This window comes from Scaptodrosophila lebanonensis, unplaced genomic scaffold (assembly GCF_003285725.1).
Source record: "Scaptodrosophila lebanonensis strain 11010-0011.00,11010-0021.00 unplaced genomic scaffold, SlebRS2 tig00000061-arrow-pilon, whole genome shotgun sequence".
Lineage (NCBI taxonomy): Eukaryota > Metazoa > Arthropoda > Insecta > Diptera > Drosophilidae > Scaptodrosophila > Scaptodrosophila lebanonensis.
In genome coordinates, this window is record NW_022060554.1 from 5,561,683 (window position 1) to 5,581,797 (window position 20,115).

Sequence of the window (20,115 nt, forward strand, 5' to 3'; positions counted from 1 at the left end):
GCGTTTTCTTTTTCGAGCGGTCACAGCTGAGCACCTTGCGCTTACGCAACACTGGAATTTTAGCCATGATGCGTTGTAGTTTTGTTGCAAGAGCCTTAGAACAATATAATAAACAATACAAGTTTTTTCTGATAAGCACACGCAGTGTGAGCGCAGCTACTCAGACCAATGGCACCACACAAGCAGGAAAGTCGGTTCCGACACTTGCCGATTCCATCCCGGATTCGGGCGCTGAAAATAAGCAACGGGCGCTTCACGTAGCCGTTATTGGTGTACCAAATGTGGGAAAGAGCACGTTCATCAATAATATTATCAACCATAGGGTAAATTTACAAACCACACCTTCATATCCTTGTTTATATAAACTTGAATAAATTGTTGTCAAGGTTTGTCCAACATCTGCAAAAGTGCACACTACCCGTCAATCGAACACTGCCATATTGACTACAGGACAAACGCAATTAGTGTTTTACGACACGCCCGGTCTAGTAACACAGCGAGAAATACGTAAACACCACCTCGAGCAGAGTTTTAAAAGCGCGTACAGACATGCCATACAGCATGCCGACATCATAGCTGTAGTGCATGATGCGTCAAATAGTTGGACGCGTAAGGAGCTTCATCCCACTGTTATCGATACATTGAAAGCCTATGCCTACCGGCCAAGTCTTCTGATTCTCAACAAAATTGATACTCTGAAGTCGAAGCGTGTGCTGTTGGATCTAATCAAGACCCTAACGAACGACACATTGGCCGGGGTACAACGTGGAAAAAGTGGATCTTGCGTACCGAAATCTGACAGCGATGAACTTGAGAAAGGCACGCCACTTAGCAAACGCGAAACCAGTTGGAGTCACTTTGACAATGTGTTTTTAGTGTCTGCACTCACAGGAAATGGTTTGCACGATCTACAGGACTACTTGATCGATAATGCCAAGGCCAGAAATTGGCGCTTTGAGGGTGGTATCCATACTACAAACTGCCCACAGGATCTTATTGTTGAGAGCGTAATGGCGCGTTTACTGGACTATTTGCCTCAGGAAATACCGTACAAATTGAAGTGTCAGTTAGAGTATTATGGGGAGGAGAAAAGTATAGAAGGCTAATTTTTCAAATATGTATACTTTTCTTATGCCTTTTATTCTTTCAGGTGTAATCTATACATCCGTGCAGGTGCAATGCCCCACTGCGCGAATTGAGCGTCTAATCTGCGGAGAGGCTAATGGCAGGCTACGACAAATTACCGAGCGTGTTACCTCAGACTTGGTAGAAATGTTTGGTCAAGCAGTTTCGCTAACAATTTCAACCGTTTCTGGTGGTAAAAAGGATTTGTCAGATTGATAAGTTGATGTTACAAGTGTCGATATAAATTGTTTAGTCTCAATATAAAACCATCTTTACTTTCAACATCTCCACTCATAACAATTTTAAATGCGCCACTAGTTTATCCAATTCGACATCCGAAGCGGGTCCTAAGCCCAATACTGTTGCTGTGCCAGGTTCTAGCTGCGTACGTCCAGCATCTCTTACTAATGCAGTCACTAGGTTAGCATCTTGGGCTTGTATTTGTAGTCCGCTGAGCTGTTCGTAAGTGTCAACACGCAGCACAATCTTCGGCTGACCTATGCGTCCCCAATGTTGCAGCAGTGCCGACTGCTCAGCTGTGCCGTGAGCTGCGTTTTCATAGCACATGATAGCCGCATGTGCGCACTGTGCCGCAGTTTTTCCCTTGCCCATCTTCAGATCGCTGCGCACTATTAACGCTAGTTTGGCTGGCTTACCAAGGCTGGTGCTTATTAATTTTTTTAGTGTTTTACTTAACATGGGCATACTTTTGCCTCTGTTGTTCCACATACTTTTGCATGCAGGTTTTAAACTCCTTTACCTGCAAAGTTAACTTAAATATGGATATTCCACTTTTCATATTATGTCGTTGCTAACCTTCTCCTGACACATTCGCCAGTCGTTTGTTTCTGCAATGCACTCTTGCACTTTGTAGTGTAGTTCAATGCAACCTGTTTTCTTTAGCATTAATTCCACAGGATCTTGTTCCACAACAGTGGACATATTAGTTGTTATACATATGTTTCAAATACAAGTGTTACGTCTGCCTAAGAGAGATGAGTGATACTAATGTATTTGTTCCTATATCACGGTAGCTGTCCATGTCACATCGTTTTGAATTGAAATGTCACTGCCGATATTTTCACCGTGACACAAATTCTGAATAGAGCTGTGACTTTTTGATAGCACAATCGATATTATCGATTTCATTCTTCAAATCATCGATTGCTTTATGGCGCTGAGTCGTTCACGAAGAATTCACTTTTTAGACCAACGCTCAAGCTTGAGAATATTATGTGTAGTAGTTTTACCAACTGCACCATGAGATCCCACGAAACACAGACTAAACACATATACATAGTTAGATGCGGAAAAGAGACGATTACCAACCATAAAAGTCTGCTGGCCAGCATTTGAAACTCCAGGTGGATGCTGTTTACGACTGTTATAATTTTATATTCTGATTTTAAATTTTAGTGTAGTGTTACAGGGCTAAAGGCTTTTTATACCCTGTACCCAAAGGGTACAAGGGTATATTAGTTTTGTGCGAGTGCACATGGAACACACAGAAGGAGGCTTGGTAGACCCCACAAAGTATATATATTCTTGATCAGCATGACAAGCCGAGTCGATATAGCGATGTCCGTCTGTCCGTCTGTCCGTCTGACCGTCTGTCCGTCTGTCTGTCCGTCTGTCTGTCTGTATGAACGCAAGGATCTCCGAAAGTATAAGAGCTAGAATAACCAAACTTGGTATACAGATTCTCCTGAAACCGAGAAAGGACGAGTTTGTTCATTTTTTCTGATCCACCCCCCCACTCCGCCCCTATTACCGATTTTCTATAACTCCCGTAATTCTTGGAATTTTGAACTAAAATTTGGTAGCCACATTAGGTTAGTAATTATATATCCGTATACCAAGTTTCATTATGATAGAATGATCGGAAAGAAAGTTATAGCCATATAACCAGGCCCAATGCACACATACATACATATGTACAAGTACACAAACACGCATAAGGCACGATTCTGATGTAAATGTAAATGTATGTATGCATGCATGGAATATTTTATATTTAATTAGTTAATATTTAGTTAATTAATTAAATTAATTTAGTTAATGAATTAAATTAAATTAATTAATTAATTTAATTACTTTTTTGTGGGGTGGTACAGGGTATTTAAGAGTTGAGCCTGCTCGACTTTAGCATTCCTTTCTTGTTTTAATTCAATTTGATCTAACTACATACAGAGGCTCACAGCTTTTTCGACCCAGTTCGAAGTCAAAATTTTAAATGAGTATAACTTTTAAACGAAAAGAGATATCAACAAAAATGGAAAAATGAAACGCAGAATCGAGAATTAATATTAAAATATACATGAGTGCGATTACAATACAGCTGAAATGTCTGCCAGCTAAGATGTTCAACGGATTACTAATTTGATTAAAGGGCTGTTGTCATGGTATCATTAGCTGAGGCGGCCATTTTTAGTTTGCTGTCACAAGCAGACAACGCCTTATTTTTTTACCTTTTCAAATTCTTTTATGGTATTCCTTTTACTTTCCCGCAACTGTTTCTTGGCCAACAAAAGGAATTTATTTTATTTAAAGACAGTTTGTGTTAGTCCGTTGCTTGATTAATCGCTGGCAGAACAACAGAAAGGTTTTATTTATTACTCTGTGCACGTACTTTTTTTCTCTGACCAGCACACCTTCTACAATGTTCGTAGCCTGCATTTAAGGACTGTTAATTACATAAAGGCACAAAAGGTTTTTTCTGACTCCTTTATTTATTTATTTTTTACACTCTACATGAAATTATTTGTGTGCGTTTTATTACGATAAGCCGATTTCCAAGGAAGTTATTGGTATATACATATGTACGTAATATAATGTGTTGGCAATTTCAGGCAATTTCTATAAATATTCTTCGCACATGTACAGAGTAATTCTATGTTGAGACACCTGACTTTAGCTTCTCCACTTGTTTTTCTCTCAACTTTAAATATGTATGTATGTATATCAATATTCTATATGAATTATGTCCTTTATAGACTTTTGAGAGTATTTCCATAAAAAACATCTTACCCATGTTAAATCAAATCAAATGATTATAGTACGTACTACGTACTTGAGGATTTGCATAACTTCTTTGCAGCTGTTTAAAAGTTTTCTCAAGTGCCTGTTGGTACATTAGGATTGTTTTCTTTTAATTGTTGACATGGGCTAAAATGTCCACCCCAGCATTAGTTCAGAGTTTCTATGCATAATTCATGAGGGAATTGTGGGTGGCTACGAAATATGCACACATGCGGCGGCCGAATTGCGTAGCGTTTTTAAGATTAAAGAAGGTGCTGGGTTTGTTTACACGACTGACTCGCTTGTCAGGTGCCATAAAGACTGCCGCCCCATCCCCACTCCAACCCTTTCCAGGCATGGATTTTGTTTACAGTTTTAATTTTATGCAAATTTTAATGTCGAAAGGCAACTATTTCTCGTTCTCGCACTTCCGCTTTGTCACGCTTGGCAAATTGCCACAAAATTGTTTAGAAACTTGTAGCTTTAGGTTGGCAAAGTTCTTAATTGTTAGTTGGTAAGAAGTTTGTTTTTTAAGCTGTAATTGAAACTTCTGATTGACAATTAGCGAACCAGGCTGCAGTATTTTTAAATTGATCAGATTTCGCTTGACAACCAGACGTAAAGAATAGTATTTAAAGCGGATTCATTTGACAGTTGCTCCCAAGTTTGGCTGTCTGTTTATTTTGCGTGTCGACTTTGCCTTGTCGACGAGACAAGGCTATTGGATTTCGGATTTGTTTTGTTTGCGCGGTCGTCCGTTGTGCTCTTCTTTGTATTCCTATATGCTTATTCTGCTAATTCTATGCTGACGAAAGTATGGCAATGTCAAAGCCGAAGTCTCGAAGCAAACATTGTGTTTTTTTCTTTTAGGAAAGACTTAATAGATTTTTTGTACGCTTTCTATCGGTATAAAGTTTGCACTGAGGTTCCGTATTATGAGTTTACAAATTATTCTTTAATAGTCGATAGTGGGATAAGTGTGAAAGTTATTATTTTAAATTATACTGTTACGACTACGCTTTTCCTCTTGGGCAACGCCGGCTGGCTCATCGGAATTCTCCTTGGGTGTGTGGTTCCAACCCTATGCCCGCGTGAGTCGTACAATAACCGATAACACGGTTCCTCCATCGATAAACAAAATGCCATCACTACAATAAATTCGACGCGCAATATACAAAACCGAATTCAAAACGTAAACAAACCAAAAAAACTAACATAAACTAAAAGAAACGTACTGCGACAAGAAAACAAATAAACGGATAACTCCCTCAAGCCATCCGTACGAATACGGGTGACTGTAAAAGGAGATAATATACGTGCGGACGGACAGGGATTGGAGGCATCGGACAACTGTATGGGATTTAGCTGTTGTTATCCCAGGCGTACCCTCCCTGCCTGTATCCAAAGGCAAAATGTTTCTTGGATACCCTTATTTGGACCGTGCTTGGGCTATTCCATGGCACAGGTGAGTCTCCCGCCCCTACTGATGCTGCTTTAATGCATCATCACCAACGGTGCGAACATTAAAATTAACAATTAATTTTCAGTTTATGTGGCTACAAACATACATATATTTCAGTGTGATTGAGTGTGAGTGAAAACAATGTAAATATGGAACAATAATAATTTATATAAAAACAAAATAAAGAAGGCTTGCCAACGGCCAATGCGGTTCTTTATGTGCGCCAACATGCAAGTATGTTTATGGCAAATAAATATGTATATAGATATATGTGTATGTGTATGAGAAAAATATGCGCGGTACAAAAATTTATAGAAAAATGTCTAACCAAATCCTAACGAGAGCTCTCGACGGTCATGGGCGCAATAGAAATATAAGAATACATATAAAACACTGCGCGCTACTGCAATTGGCAATCTTCATACAATATAAGTGTGTATAAGAGTGTGAACTTTTTTTTTTTTGAATTAAATAGAGCGCCAAGCTCTGTTTAGGTGCCACTTTCTGCCTTGTTTTGGTTTTTATTATATCTGTATATATTCTTTCTTTTGTATTATCTTCCTTTTTTTTCTTTTGCAGAAACTTCAATGGGGCGGCGTGTGGGACCCTGCAGGCGCAGCCCATACAAACGACACGACGTAAGGCGCGCGGGATCTCTGCCTGATGTCGCTGCTCAACCGCGAACAATAGGCACGGCGCGTGGCCAAGGAACGGACTCACCGGCTTGTCTATCCTCCGCTGCTGATGGCGCAGACGGACGTGTCTGCTGTTGCGTTGTGGTGGCGCCGCTATTGCTGCTGCCACTTCTTGGGTGGGCGCCTTTGCTCCGGCTGCCACTGTCGTTGCTGCTGCTGCCGTTGAAAACGCTGGTGCTGGATCTGCTGCTGTCGTTGAAGACGCTGGTGCTGGATCTGCTGCTGTCGCTGTTGCTCCTGCTACGATGCAGCTCGTGCTGCTACTTATGACGGCCGCTGCAGCTGCTGTGTATGGTTCCACCGCTGTCCGAAAACTTGGCGATATGCCGGAAAATCTATATGCCAAGGAACAAAAGGCATTTAAGCACTGGTCGGCACATTTAAGTAGATATACAGGTATGTATACATCGGCATTAGTTCTGCCTTGCATCTATATCCTTATGCTCACCTTCGAACGGCTTCTGGTTCTTCCTTTCCTTTTTCAGGTTTCAGCACGGCCTCCAGTTCACCAAACGAAAACACTGCCTCGTGGGTCTGCACCGTCGCCCCAAAAACAGGAATGGCGTGTTGCGGCTTGCCTTTTATAGGCCGGATGTCGTATGCCTGCGGATTTTTACGTCCTTGCGCATCCGTTCATCACGGCCTTGACGTTTCCCCACTTTGAGGTGCCATCGGGACACAACCCTGCGCCTGCGTGGCTGCAGTTGCCACCATGGTGCCTCGCTCGGTACCGCTAGATGGCGCTGCAGTACCTTTGTAAATTCTTGGCGCCTTCCGTAGCGCTGCCACCTTTTATTCTTCGTGACCAGCCCGATGCAACACCACCGCAAATATCCAAGTGGGCGGACGCTCGTGCCCCGAAGTGATGTTTGCGCGCATCAAACGGCTGGTGTTGTTGGAGTCCTCTGCTTCGAGTCCGGCGTTGCCTCGGATGACTACTACCGCGGCGCCCAACGTAGGCCACACCCACTCTTGATCTTCAGGTGAGTAGCTCTGGCTGCATCCTCCTCCCTATATTCATCCATTCTGCCTTAGGACAGGCGTCACACTCGGATATCCTTTGCGTGGAATACCCCCAGCAAGTTCCCTTGCAAATCTTCCAGCTCGTATGCGTTGGTGCCGATGGATTTCCTTACGCGAGCTTTTAGAAATTTCCGCGCGAATTTCGCATTGAACGCGCGGCTGAAATCACTCAATGCAAAGTTTCGCCGGTATACCTCCTGGCCGGGCGCTAGTCTTAGCCGCCGCGCACGCCGGTTATAGCGAACGCTACTGCGCTCATACGCCGCATGCAATTGTGCCTGGATTTTCTGTTGCAACAGGGATTGCCTGTCTGCTGTACTCAACGCTGCGAATTCGTGCTCGTCTAAGGACCTTAATTTCCTCGCCAATCGGTACTGCGAACCGTGCAACATCATATGTCGGCCGAATAGTGCGAAAAAAGGCGTTACTCCAGTCGCAGAATGCACGCTGTTTCTGATGGCCACTTCAATTTCCGGAAGGTGTAGGTCCCACTCGCGGTGATCCTGCCCCAGATACGCCCGTATCGCGGACAGTATAGTCCGGTTCACCCTTTCGGACGCGTTGCTTTGCGGCGAATACACCGGTGTCCGCAGATGCTTAACACCGTAGCCCTCCATCATGTCTGCAAACTGCTTGGACGTGAATTGCTTACCATTATCGGAGTGTATGACTTCTGGAACGCCGAACGTATGGAACACTTCGTTCACCAAGAAGTCGACGACGCTCCGAGTGGTGGCCTCTCGCATCGCCTTCAGGAACGTGAATTTGGTGAAGTGATCTACCACTATGAATATGAAGGCGTGCCCCTTCCTTGATCGCGGATACTTGCCCAAGAAGTCTATGTATAACTTCTGGAACGGCCTCTCCGTGACGACTTCTGCACCAATTCCCACCTGCATCCCGTAATTGGTGGCTTTCGTCTCTTTGCAGACCACGCATTTTCGGACCACTTCAGCAACGTCTTTGGCCATTCCCGGCCAATAAAACTGCCGCCGCAACCAGGACAACGTCTTCAACACTCCTCCATGCGTTGACGCTTCGGTATGGGCCTTCGATATAAGCATGCCGGTTAGCGCACGCGGAACCCACAGTTTCCACACACTGCCTTCGAGCTGATCTTCTAGCCGATTGAAGGATGTCTTTTTGTAGATCACCCCGTTTTCAATTTTTAAATCAGGTAATTTATCTTTTTGACTTTGAATTTCGCTAATCAGCTCCCGATACTCCTCTGATTCGAATTCTGCGGTTTCTATACCCAACAGGTCTCCTGGGAAGAAATCCAACTCCTCTAAAGTTTCGGCTTCGGTGCTTCTGGACAGCATATCCGCCACGATGTTGTCGGAGCCCTTCCGGTGCGTGATTTCAAAGTCGAAGCCCTGGAGCAGCAACGACCAACGAGCCAATCGCCCGGACAAATCCTTCATGGACATCAGCCATTTCAAACTGGCGTGATCGGTTATGACTGTGAATGGCATCATTTCGATGTATGGCCGGAATTTTTGTATCGCCAATACCGCCGCCAAGCACTCCTTCTCGGTCACCGAGTAGTTCACCTGGTGCTTGTTCATCTTGGCAGAAAAGAACGCAATGGGCCTCTCGTTTCCCTGCAAATCCACCTGGAATAATACGGCTCCGACGCCAATATGGGATGCGTCACATTGTACAAAAAATGGGCGTGAAAAATCCGCGTGTACCAGCACTGGCGCAGATGTGAGCGCCTTCTTCAACGCCTCAAATGCTGCAATCGCTTCGCCACCGAGTGAGAACCTACCTCCCGATCGCTTTTTCAAAGCCTCAGTGAGCGGAGCCGCTAAGGTGGCAAAATCTTTAATAAATCGCCTGTACCACCCGGCGGTTCCTAAGAAAGCTCGAACCTCCTTTACGGACCTTGGCACCTGTATGCGCTGTATCGCCTGCACCCGTTCTGGATCTGTTCGAAGCACGCCGCCGCCCACGATAAATCCCAGGTATTTCAACGTTTTAAAGCAAAACTTCGACTTTTGTAACCCTATCGTCAGGTTTGCCTTCTTGAGGCATTCAGCTACTCTCTTCAGGTACTCCAAGTGCGTATCAAAATCAGCCGCGAAGACTACCAAATCGTCCAGATATACTTTAACGTTGGACCTCAGTTCATTCGGTATGACCTTGTCCATCAGCCGGCACAACCTTTGAGCGGCGTTACACAACCCGAAAGGCATCATGCGGAATTGGTACAACGGTCGCCCTGGTACCGTAAACGCAGTGCACCTTCTACTGGACTCCTCCAACTCCACCTGCCAAAACGCAAATTTCAGGTCCACACTGGAAATATAATATGTCTGATCGATTCCAGATAGGATTCCCTCCACGCATGGTAGCGGATAGGCATCTTTGACTGTCAGTTTGTTCAACTTGCGGGCATCGAGGCAAAAGCGGTTCTTGCCCGGCCGTCGCACTATGGTGGTGCGGTTACTCCACGGACTATCGCTTACCTCGATGACGCCAAGCGCCAGCATGCTGTCCACCTCATCCCACACAATCTTCTGCATAGCGGGTGATAGAGGGTAGTGCCTGTCTTTCACTGGCTCTGCTCCGCTGACCAATTCAATTCGGTGAGTCTCCAAAGTAGTCTTGCCTAATCCCGCTTCTTCGAAGGTTAAAAATTCTTTTTTTACTTGTTCCAATTGCAGCTTTTGTTGTTCATTCAATTTCCACATATCTGGTTCAGGCCTTACTTCATCCTGGTCCGCATAATGCGCCACTCTATCAGCTAGCAATTCATCGAGGACAAGTCTTTTAACGGCTGGCTTTTCTGGAGGAATTAATAGTGGTGCCAAGTTAAACAGCCGCCAAAAGTCGATACCGAAATACGCGTTCTGTTCGAGTGATGGGCATACGTAAAATTCCACTTCTTTGGCCTCTTCTCGATACACCACTGGTAAACGCACTCGTCCAATTACGGCTCTGTCTTCACCGCCTGCTGTTTTAATTATCGAAATGTAATTTCTGGGCACCATGCCAATCTCTTTCAGCAGTTCCAGACTGCCCTTGCCTAGCACGCTTACCGAGGCCCCGGTATCCAGCAAACCGCGTAGCACGTGGCCTCGTACCAGTACTTCGGCAAAAATCCTCGGATCTGCTGCTCCTTCGCGTCGCACTGCCTCGGCTACCAGCTTCTTCGTCTGCCTTCTCACTCGGAATCGTGCTCGGGCCTTTTTAACTTTGGCTGTCACCATCCTCATCCCATCTAACTGATGTTGGGCAAAAATTCTATTACGCGCCTCCAGATATGCCCGCATCTTTTCCTCGTACGGTAAAAATTTCAACTTATTACTATATGGGGTATTTTTCTTATGAAATTCTTCTTTCAGGACCGCTCCGCTGTCATCCTGGTGGGCACCTGTGTCGAGCGCGATTCGCCCACTTGCTCCGCACTCCGACGGCCGTTTCCCGTGCAATCGGGACAGGTTGGACTATAGGTGTCGGGCCTGCCACACCTATAACAGAAGACGCGCCTTTCCGGTGACATGCAGTCGCGGAAACTATGGCCGGCTTGTCTGCAGTTCCAGCAAACTAACGCCTGTTGCGGACGCCTTGCCAAACGCGCCTCTTCAACTACGCCGAAATCCGCCGACTCCTCGCCGTTAGTGTCGTCGACCAACTCCTCCACTGCCGGTGGACGGTTTCCGCCACTAAAACGTGTGCCGCTGCGAGTTGGGAACACGCCTTCCCGCCGCTGGACCATAGCTTCCACCTCTACGCATTCGTCACGTAAGTGGTCTACCGTGTACACGCGCATCGCATACACATAACGAGCTAGTTCTATTTTTAATCCTTTTTTTATATATTTCATCATCTCGTTTTCAGATGGTGCTGTGTGGAGACGCGACGCCAGTTTCCTCATGGCATGGAAGTACTCCTCAACGCTTTCGCTTGCCTTCTGCCGTCTTTCGCGCAATTTACGCATGCGCTCGAATTCATCGGCGGCGCCTTTAAAACGGGACAGCATGCTTCGTTTTAGTTCTGGCCAGCTGTCTGCCCGGTGGTCCCTGACGTACTGCCAGTACCACTCGCGAGCGTGCCCAGTTACTAACAGATGGAAACTGTTTAATACTTCGGACCATGCGCAGCGACACTGCCTCTGAAGGAACTCGACCTGGAAAACGAAGTCTTCAACAGCCATTTTTTCCTTATCGCCGCTGAAAACGATGTCCCACTTTTCGACGCGGCACCATCCGGATCTGCCATTCGCCGCTACATACGGAGGAGGCGGGTCCAGCTGACCACTCCCATCGTAACGCCTGTTGCCTCTTCGACGGGCCGACTGTGCTGCGGGATTTTGCCAATTTCGAGCTGTGTTGCTGCTATTGCCAGCTCCACTGGAGGAATTAGCTGCCGCTGGCCTTGCTACTGGACGCGAAGTTCCTCTTGCTGGTGTTAGAGGTTCAGCCTGGTATTGATGCGGCCGTTTTGGCACCGCACCCCGATTCTGGCTGACTGGCGGTTGCCATGCTCCATTTGCAGCTGAATCGCCGCTATTCGCTCGCGGTTGCAAAACTTCTTTCAACGCGCCCATCAAGTCTTGAAACCCCATTCGGATTTCCTCCTGCAACACTTTGTTGATACCCTCTTTTTGCGATTGGCGGTATGTTTCGTTCGCCTGGGCCACTGCTGCTTCTACCACCGACGCGACTACTGGCTCGGCGTCCCAGTGTACTGCTGGTGCTATGGACGGCCTCGGAGGAGTGTGCATGAGGCCACCGGTGGAAAAACCTACGGCTCCTTCTAGGTGTTCCTCCAGCACTGGATCATCATTTCTGGCCGTTCTCGACCTGGTGTTATACGCACGCGCAGAATCCTTTTCCATCTCAATCCAAAAAAAAATACGCTCTGTTTTTTTATAATATTTATTTATATTTTGGATTATGAATTTGTTCAGCTTTCAAGCAGGCCCCGAAGAAAAAATCGTATTAATTGGATAATTGTATATATGTATTCCAAACAATGAAAATGTTTGCAAACGCCCAAAACAACAAAAACAAATGGGCAAGAAAATATATGTACGCTGAATATGTATGATGGATAAATAAATAAATAAATAGGTACAACAATAAATAGATAAATATGTGAATTGGAATAAATAAATATGAATATAGTAGTAAAAATAAAAAAAACAAATCTTTAAATAAATTCACGTCCAACTTTGCACGGAAACCAAAAAAAAATATATATACGCTCAACCACAAGACAAATGTAACATATGTATATGCACCAAACGTAACCAAACAGACTTAATAAAATGTAAGCAATAAACAAACAAATTTTCTTTTAAACTTCTGTATATAGGGGCTGAGACTCACACTCCGCCGGAACCCAAACACGGCTCCTCTAATATCTACGCCTGTTACAGCTGCCCTACGCCACAATCCTGCTATATTTGTTCGCTGCTACATTTATCGCCTTGACGGCGATGAACGACAGCCAACAAATTAAATGGTTGCTTCTTGACACCCAATTCTGTTTTGTGCACCATCTGCTCTGGCTCACCGTGCGTAGCGGTGCATCGCAGGCGACTTTCCTAGTCATCCTGGGCCACCGGTACTCTACGTCCACCAGGCAAACACGATGACACCACGGCGACCGTGCACAAACGAATTGACGCAAGAATTACAACAAAGAACACTGAAACGAAATAACAAAACAAACGCGCATTGGAATCCCCCCATAGTACCCATTGCCTAGCGTCGTTCCAAATGGCAGTCGCAAACGAAGGGCTCATACTCGCACCTTCGTGACTTACTGTCCATGTCACACACGCTTGCAGTTGGTGCTATAAGGGATTCCGTCCCTACCATACCGATCGTCGGCCCCTAGCCATCGGCTTAATTTATTTTTTTCCTATCTAAATTCTCAGCCTGCGTACGGCGGCTGCCTAGACTCCTCCCCAAACGTGGTACAGGGCCCTAAACAACTCCACCTACTCCTTGGCATTAAAAATTCAAACATCCAATTTGGGCGCCATATTGTTACGACTACGCTTTTCCTCTTGGGCAACGCCGGCTGGCTCATCGGAATTCTCCTTGGGTGTGTGGTTCCAACCCTATGCCCGCGTGAGTCGTACAATAACCGATAACACGGTTCCTCCATCGATAAACAAAATGCCATCACTACAATAAATTCGACGCGCAATATACAAAACCGAATTCAAAACGTAAACAAACCAAAAAAACTAACATAAACTAAAAGAAACGTACTGCGACAAGAAAACAAATAAACGGATAACTCCCTCAAGCCATCCGTACGAATACGGGTGACTGTAAAAGGAGATAATATACGTGCGGACGGACAGGGATTGGAGGCATCGGACAACTGTATGGGATTTAGCTGTTGTTATCCCAGGCGTACCCTCCCTGCCTGTATCCAAAGGCAAAATGTTTCTTGGATACCCTTATTTGGACCGTGCTTGGGCTATTCCATGGCACAGGTGAGTCTCCCGCCCCTACTGATGCTGCTTTAATGCATCATCACCAACGGTGCGACCATTAAAATTAACAATTAATTTTCAGTTTATGTGGCTACAAACATACATATATTTCAGTGTGATTGAGTGTGAGTGAAAACAATGTAAATATGGAACAATAATAATTTATATAAAAACAAAATAAAGAAGGCTTGCCAACGGCCAATGCGGTTCTTTATGTGCGCCAACATGCAAGTATGTTTATGGCAAATAAATATGTATATAGATATATGTGTATGTGTATGAGAAAAATATGCGCGGTACAAAAATTTATAGAAAAATGTCTAACCAAATCCTAACGAGAGCTCTCGACGGTCATGGGCGCAATAGAAATATAAGAATACATATAAAACACTGCGCGCTACTGCAATTGGCAATCTTCATACAATATAAGTGTGTATAAGAGTGTGAACTTTTTTTTTTTTTGAATTAAATAGAGCGCCAAGCTCTGTTTAGGTGCCACTTTCTGCCTTGTTTTGGTTTTTATTATATCTGTATATATTCTTTCTTTTGTATTATCTTCCTTTTTTTTCTTTTGCAGAAACTTCAATGGGGCGGCGTGTGGGACCCTGCAGGCGCAGCCCATACAAACGACACGACGTAAGGCGCGCGGGATCTCTGCCTGATGTCGCTGCTCAACCGCGAACAATAGGCACGGCGCGTGGCCAAGGAACGGACTCACCGGCTTGTCTATCCTCCGCTGCTGATGGCGCAGACGGACGTGTCTGCTGTTGCGTTGTGGTGGCGCCGCTATTGCTGCTGCCACTTCTTGGGTGGGCGCCTTTGCTCCGGCTGCCACTGTCGTTGCTGCTGCTGCCGTTGAAAACGCTGGTGCTGGATCTGCTGCTGTCGTTGAAGACGCTGGTGCTGGATCTGCTGCTGTCGCTGTTGCTCCTGCTACGATGCAGCTCGTGCTGCTACTTATGACGGCCGCTGCAGCTGCTGTGTATGGTTCCACCGCTGTCCGAAAACTTGGCGATATGCCGGAAAATCTATATGCCAAGGAACAAAAGGCATTTAAGCACTGGTCGGCACATTTAAGTAGATATACAGGTATGTATACATCGGCATTAGTTCTGCCTTGCATCTATATCCTTATGCTCACCTTCGAACGGCTTCTGGTTCTTCCTTTCCTTTTTCAGGTTTCAGCACGGCCTCCAGTTCACCAAACGAAAACACTGCCTCGTGGGTCTGCACCGTCGCCCCAAAAACAGGAATGGCGTGTTGCGGCTTGCCTTTTATAGGCCGGATGTCGTATGCCTGCGGATTTTTACGTCCTTGCGCATCCGTTCATCACGGCCTTGACGTTTCCCCACTTTGAGGTGCCATCGGGACACAACCCTGCGCCTGCGTGGCTGCAGTTGCCACCATGGTGCCTCGCTCGGTACCGCTAGATGGCGCTGCAGTACCTTTGTAAATTCTTGGCGCCTTCCGTAGCGCTGCCACCTTTTATTCTTCGTGACCAGCCCGATGCAACAATACAAGTATACTTGTATACTCGCAGTATGTCAAGAGATTTTACTTTGTATCTAAAACAATTTATAGTTGGAATCAACTTGGGAATTGAAGGCAATTTTTAAATATTTTCATTTGGGATGGATGCATTCATACTGAGTAGATTCAATAAAACTTAGTAACTAACTTAGCACTAGTAAGTACGAATGTACGTATTCTGGTTTGCGGTTAGATTGTTACTGGAAATCTTTGTTATAAACTTTAATTTGCAACGTTAGTACACTTTTCGTACGACCATTAAATGCTTGCAGCGTAATTAGCTATAATCAGGTTGGGCAATTACGCGTACATACAGTCTAAATAAGTACAATTCAATTGAATCCTCGCATTCATATAAATTGGCATATCACATTTGCAAATGTTTGACACTCACACACTCTCACACTCGAATAAAAAGCCACGCACAATTACGCAATGCGCGTGTTAACTAATTTCATTCAAATGTATTGAAAATGTGCCCAAGCCGTAAATAAAATTTGCACAATGTGCTTTATGTTGCCAGTGGGTTGGCTTGGATGTTTGTAATTAAGTTTAGTGTCGTGTTTAAAATGTTCACAAAATATCGTTATCTCCCAGTCCGGCGTCTGCAGCGGTTCGTGTGGTCTCTGCCGACAGTTTGTGACATTTGGACAGACCGCAGTCTGGGTTACCCAGGGCTGGGCAGCAATACAATCTGCAAGTGCGCAAATATATTTTTATATGCATTCAAAATACATTTTAGTATGCATGTGTATATACATACATAATTCAGAAAAGCCTTTTATTCGATAAATAATAACACATTTATATTTCAATTTGTTTGGTGAAACTAGAATTTGTTATTGTAAGACTTCGAAAATGTTATAAAGAAGTAGGCGTAGCATACCCCATGCAGTAGGTATACATATATAGTATATTATAATGATGATACGAGTGGATATGAACTTCTCCGTCTCTCTGTCCGTCCGCTCATCCGTATGAATACTGAGACTTTTTAAGCCGTTTTTTTTTTCAAATCAATTAGAGCTTAAATTTTGTTTATAGCAATGCTGTCATAGGACCGATTTGTGCCCAAATTACTGTTGCTATAATAACTTTCTTGAGGATATCCCAAGAAAATGTAGCTTTTATGAATTTTGCTTTTACATAAAAAACAATTTTAACAAAAAATAACCGGCTTCAAACTATTCCAAAACAAATTATCAGGCACTAAAAAGTAAGAAATAATTGCGTGTTCTTCTACAACTTAATAATCAAAAAATTATGTAGGTACAATTATTGTTATTTTTGGAGTCGGTGTCAACCAAGGAAACAGAACAATATACCAATACTACATACATATGACCATATGTATATTTATGTAGTATGATACTGATATTCAGGGTAGGTAATTTTTATGCTCCGTACATAAAATGTACAAGAGTATGCACATAATTCCGTTTTACACGGTAGATTGGTTTCATAAAAACTATAAAAAAAAATAAATTAATCATATGCAAAATTAGGTGATTGATGCCTTCAGAATAAAGATTTATGTTTATTTTATTAAAGATGAAAAATGTAACAGGCTAAAAAAAGCGTGGCAGAACCCTCATATATATTCTTGACCAGCATGAGAAGACGAGTCGATATAGTCCTGTCTGTCTTTATGAACACCTGGATCCCAGAGACTATAAGAGCTAGAGGCATCCAATTTTGCAGATAGATGCGTTATGTGTGAACGCTGTGTATTGTTGAAGGTCAAGTTTTAGATCGAAATCGATTTGAAATCGGTCAGACAAAATGTGAAGAAATTCTAAAACTCCAATAATTCAAGCTCCAAAAAAAATGTCAAAAGCCGAGTTTGTAGTTTTTTTTGGTATTCTGTCATAGATTATATAAACCGAGTTTTAAGTTGGTGAAATGCGGATTTTAAAAACAAACTTTGTTGATCGTTTTCCTTCATTTATCGTTAAAATTTTCCAAAACCGCTTCTTAGTGGGCTCATACATTATGATAGAATACTTGAGCCCAGTTCCAATCTTTTACCGTTTGGGCTGTGCGTTGATCACCAATCAGTCAGTCAGTACAAACTGTTTTATAATTATGTTTAGATAGGGCTTGCAGAGTGCTTAGGTAGACAACTCTGACTAAAACTTAGCTCCCTCTGATAACTTGAATACAGATAAAGAAAACTGAATTTTAAAATTTAATTTAATTTACAAACTATTACAATATATGTATGTCTCTGAAACATTAGTACATAAGCATCAAAATCTTCGTAATACCAATTCGATTTCTTCAATGAACGACAATTCGAAACACCCGTTCTCACATCTCGATATCCGTTTTTTTTATCTAACTGAGGTGTCCGTTAATGAATTTCCAGCTGGACAAGCACTTATGACCCACATTGGCTGGGCGCATGGGTCTGTGTCTGTGCAAATGTTGACTAAATTTCTGTGTCATGGAATTCTATGTGGCGCAACATTGATATAAATACGACCTGGTGATGCGCCGCAAGTCCAGTGTTAAGTTTAGTGTGAATAAGCTCAGTGGCTACTGTTGAGCTTGTAACAGCTCCATATCATCATGAATTTAAGTAACTTTCTCTTCGTCTTACTACTGATATCCATACTGCTGCTGTTCAGTGCACCGGCTGCAGAGTCTACATTTATTCTGATGGCTTGCTTGCTTAACTCCCCACTTTGTCCGTTCAGATCAACAACAACATAAACTTATGGACAATATTAAATGGCCGAAAAAAAGGATTAAACAAAATAAAAACAAAGAAATTGTATAAAAATAATTGCAAGATGAGTGCATGAAGTCAATAAATATATGTTTTGTGCATTCAAGTTTGACAATTTCGTCACTTGTTTTTATTGTTACATGCTTACAATCTTCAATCGCCCCAAATATGTGGTATATAGGTATGTATGTAAAATACAATCTCTTTGAAAGGGAAAAGGCTATACTAGTTTTGTGCAGTTGTATGTGACACACAGAAGGAGGCGTGGCAGACCCCACAAAGAATATATATATTTTTGATCAGTATGACAAGACAAGTTGATAAAGCCATGTCCTTTTGTCCGTCCGTCTGTTCCGATATTGGTGTATTTTCAAGCTCCCGTAATTCTTGAAATTTCAAAGTCATATTTGGCAAATAGCTCCAGTTAGTGCTTATATGTCCATATATTACATTTGATAATGATATGTCAATTGTGACGAATGTTATAGCCATATAGCTCTCAGCTATTGCTGTTGCTGCTTTGACTTATTCTGTCATGCTTACATACAACCAAAACAAGAATGGAATGCTAAAGTCGAACGGATTCAAAATTTTTATTAATATCAAATATTTAACACATGCATACAGACATAACTGTTTATGTACAATTTCAACAGCATAGATTTACATCAGAATCGCGTCTATGCGTGCTTGTATGCAGTAAAACAAAAAAACAAGAAAGAACGCTACAGTCGAGCAAGCCCGACAGTAAAATACCCTGTACTCTCCACAAAAAGGAAAAATTAAAACAAAAAATTAAAAAAAAAATTAAATTATTAAAAAAAATGAATGAATGAATTAATTAAAATAATTAATTAAATAAAATTAGAATACATGTTTATGTTCAGTTTAAACAGCATATATTTACATCACGTACCTATGCGTGTTTATATGCGTGTATGTATGCAGCACAAAGTTGAACCAAAGCAGCAACAACAACAACAGCTGCGGGCAGCGCTGCCGACAGAGCTGCAGGCAGCGCATGAGCAGCAATTTTACTTATGGCTATAACTTTCTTCAGAATTGACCTATCATGATGAAATTTGGCACACGGACACATTAGTACTAACTGGATGTACCTACCAAAATTGATTTCAAAATTCCGAGAATTCCACGAATTGCGGGGGAGTGGGGGGGTGTATCAGAAAAAATAAACAAACTCGATCTGCCTAGGGCTTATAGGAATCTTGGTACCAATTTTGGTTATCCTAGCTCTTGTACTTACTGAGATCCTGAGATACAGACAGACGGACAGACGGTCAGACGGATCTCCTACCCCATAGAGTATATGTATTCTTAATCAGCATGACGAGACAAATCCGTCTGGATAAACACAAGGATCTCAAAAACTATAAAAAGTGGAATAACCAAAGTTGGTATCCAGGTTTTCATAGGTCCGAGAAAGGATCTTCCCCCCACTTCCCCTTTATAGGGAATTTTCCAAGATGCCTTATGTGGATTTGCAGAAAATTCAGAAAAATAAAACAAACATGCACAGCGTACACACATAAGATATCTTTGTGCAATGTTTGGTGCCTCTATCTCATATAGTCTCTGAGATCCAGGCGTTCATACGGACGGACAGACATAGATCGACTCGTCTTGTCATGCTGATATATTTGTGCTGTCTGCCACGCCTCTTTCGACGTGGAATTTTTTGTGGACAGTATTGACAAAATTCTGTAGGAACAAACCTGTACTGTCTATTTGTTTATTTGTACAGCGGAATGAAATGTTTAAGTAACAACTTATGAGCACATTTATTTTTCCATTCATCCCAACTTCTTTTTCTTGATCAGAGAGAAGAGCTGATGTAAATGGTGGATTTGGTCTATGTCTTTTCTTTTTGCACTATTCTGGGCATACTTACTTGTATTTCCAGTGATGCAGTATTTGCTAATTCGGCGGCATCTTTATCATTGAAGACTATATCTGATGTCGATCAACGCTGGTTTGCGCAAAGTGTTGAGCAAGCTGAAGCAAGCATCTCCGACCTCATAAAATGACGTAAATATATTCTTAATGTATT

The 20,115-nt window shown here is 43.1% G+C and overlaps 7 protein-coding genes across 7 annotated transcripts; 5 read left to right on the forward strand and 2 right to left on the reverse strand.

Annotated features, from left to right (window-relative positions):
- Positions 1–65: 65 nt before the first annotated feature.
- Positions 66–1,407, forward strand: LOC115624869 (GTPase Era, mitochondrial). Its single transcript, XM_030519713.1, has 3 exons — positions 66–323; positions 387–1,092; positions 1,151–1,407. The coding sequence occupies exons 1-3, from the start codon at positions 66–68 to the stop codon at positions 1,339–1,341; spliced, it is 1,155 nt and encodes a 384-aa protein (XP_030375573.1). The 3' UTR covers positions 1,342–1,407.
- Positions 1,342–1,830, reverse strand: LOC115624656 (peptidyl-tRNA hydrolase 2, mitochondrial). The gene has a single exon (XM_030519437.1). The coding sequence runs from the start codon at positions 1,828–1,830 to the stop codon at positions 1,417–1,419; it is 414 nt and encodes a 137-aa protein (XP_030375297.1). The 3' UTR covers positions 1,342–1,416.
- On the reverse strand, positions 1,743–2,123 carry LOC115624659 (cytochrome c oxidase assembly factor 4 homolog, mitochondrial). Its single transcript, XM_030519439.1, has 2 exons — positions 1,942–2,123; positions 1,743–1,885 (listed from the first exon to the last, which is right to left on the reverse strand). The coding sequence occupies exons 1-2, from the start codon at positions 2,065–2,067 to the stop codon at positions 1,814–1,816; spliced, it is 198 nt and encodes a 65-aa protein (XP_030375299.1). The 5' UTR covers positions 2,068–2,123; the 3' UTR covers positions 1,743–1,813.
- Positions 2,124–5,820: 3,697 nt separating this feature from the next.
- On the forward strand, positions 5,821–7,119 carry LOC115624657. Its single transcript, XM_030519438.1, has 3 exons — positions 5,821–6,037; positions 6,185–6,696; positions 6,786–7,119. Exons 2-3 carry the CDS (start codon positions 6,546–6,548, stop codon positions 6,962–6,964), a joined length of 330 nt encoding a protein of 109 aa, XP_030375298.1. The 5' UTR covers positions 5,821–6,037; positions 6,185–6,545; the 3' UTR covers positions 6,965–7,119.
- On the forward strand, positions 7,114–7,596 carry LOC115624870. The gene is made up of 2 exons (XM_030519714.1): positions 7,114–7,283; positions 7,341–7,596. Exons 1-2 carry the CDS (start codon positions 7,114–7,116, stop codon positions 7,561–7,563), a joined length of 393 nt encoding a protein of 130 aa, XP_030375574.1. The 3' UTR covers positions 7,564–7,596.
- A 6,402-nt stretch (positions 7,597–13,998) lies between these two features.
- Positions 13,999–15,277, forward strand: LOC115624833. Its single transcript, XM_030519679.1, has 3 exons — positions 13,999–14,215; positions 14,364–14,875; positions 14,965–15,277. Exons 2-3 carry the CDS (start codon positions 14,725–14,727, stop codon positions 15,141–15,143), a joined length of 330 nt encoding a protein of 109 aa, XP_030375539.1. The 5' UTR covers positions 13,999–14,215; positions 14,364–14,724; the 3' UTR covers positions 15,144–15,277.
- A 2,578-nt stretch (positions 15,278–17,855) lies between these two features.
- Positions 17,856–18,153, forward strand: LOC115624946. Its single transcript, XM_030519797.1, has one exon. It carries the CDS (start codon positions 17,888–17,890, stop codon positions 18,029–18,031), a length of 144 nt encoding a protein of 47 aa, XP_030375657.1. The 5' UTR covers positions 17,856–17,887; the 3' UTR covers positions 18,032–18,153.
- The last annotated feature ends 1,962 nt before the right edge of the window (positions 18,154–20,115 follow it).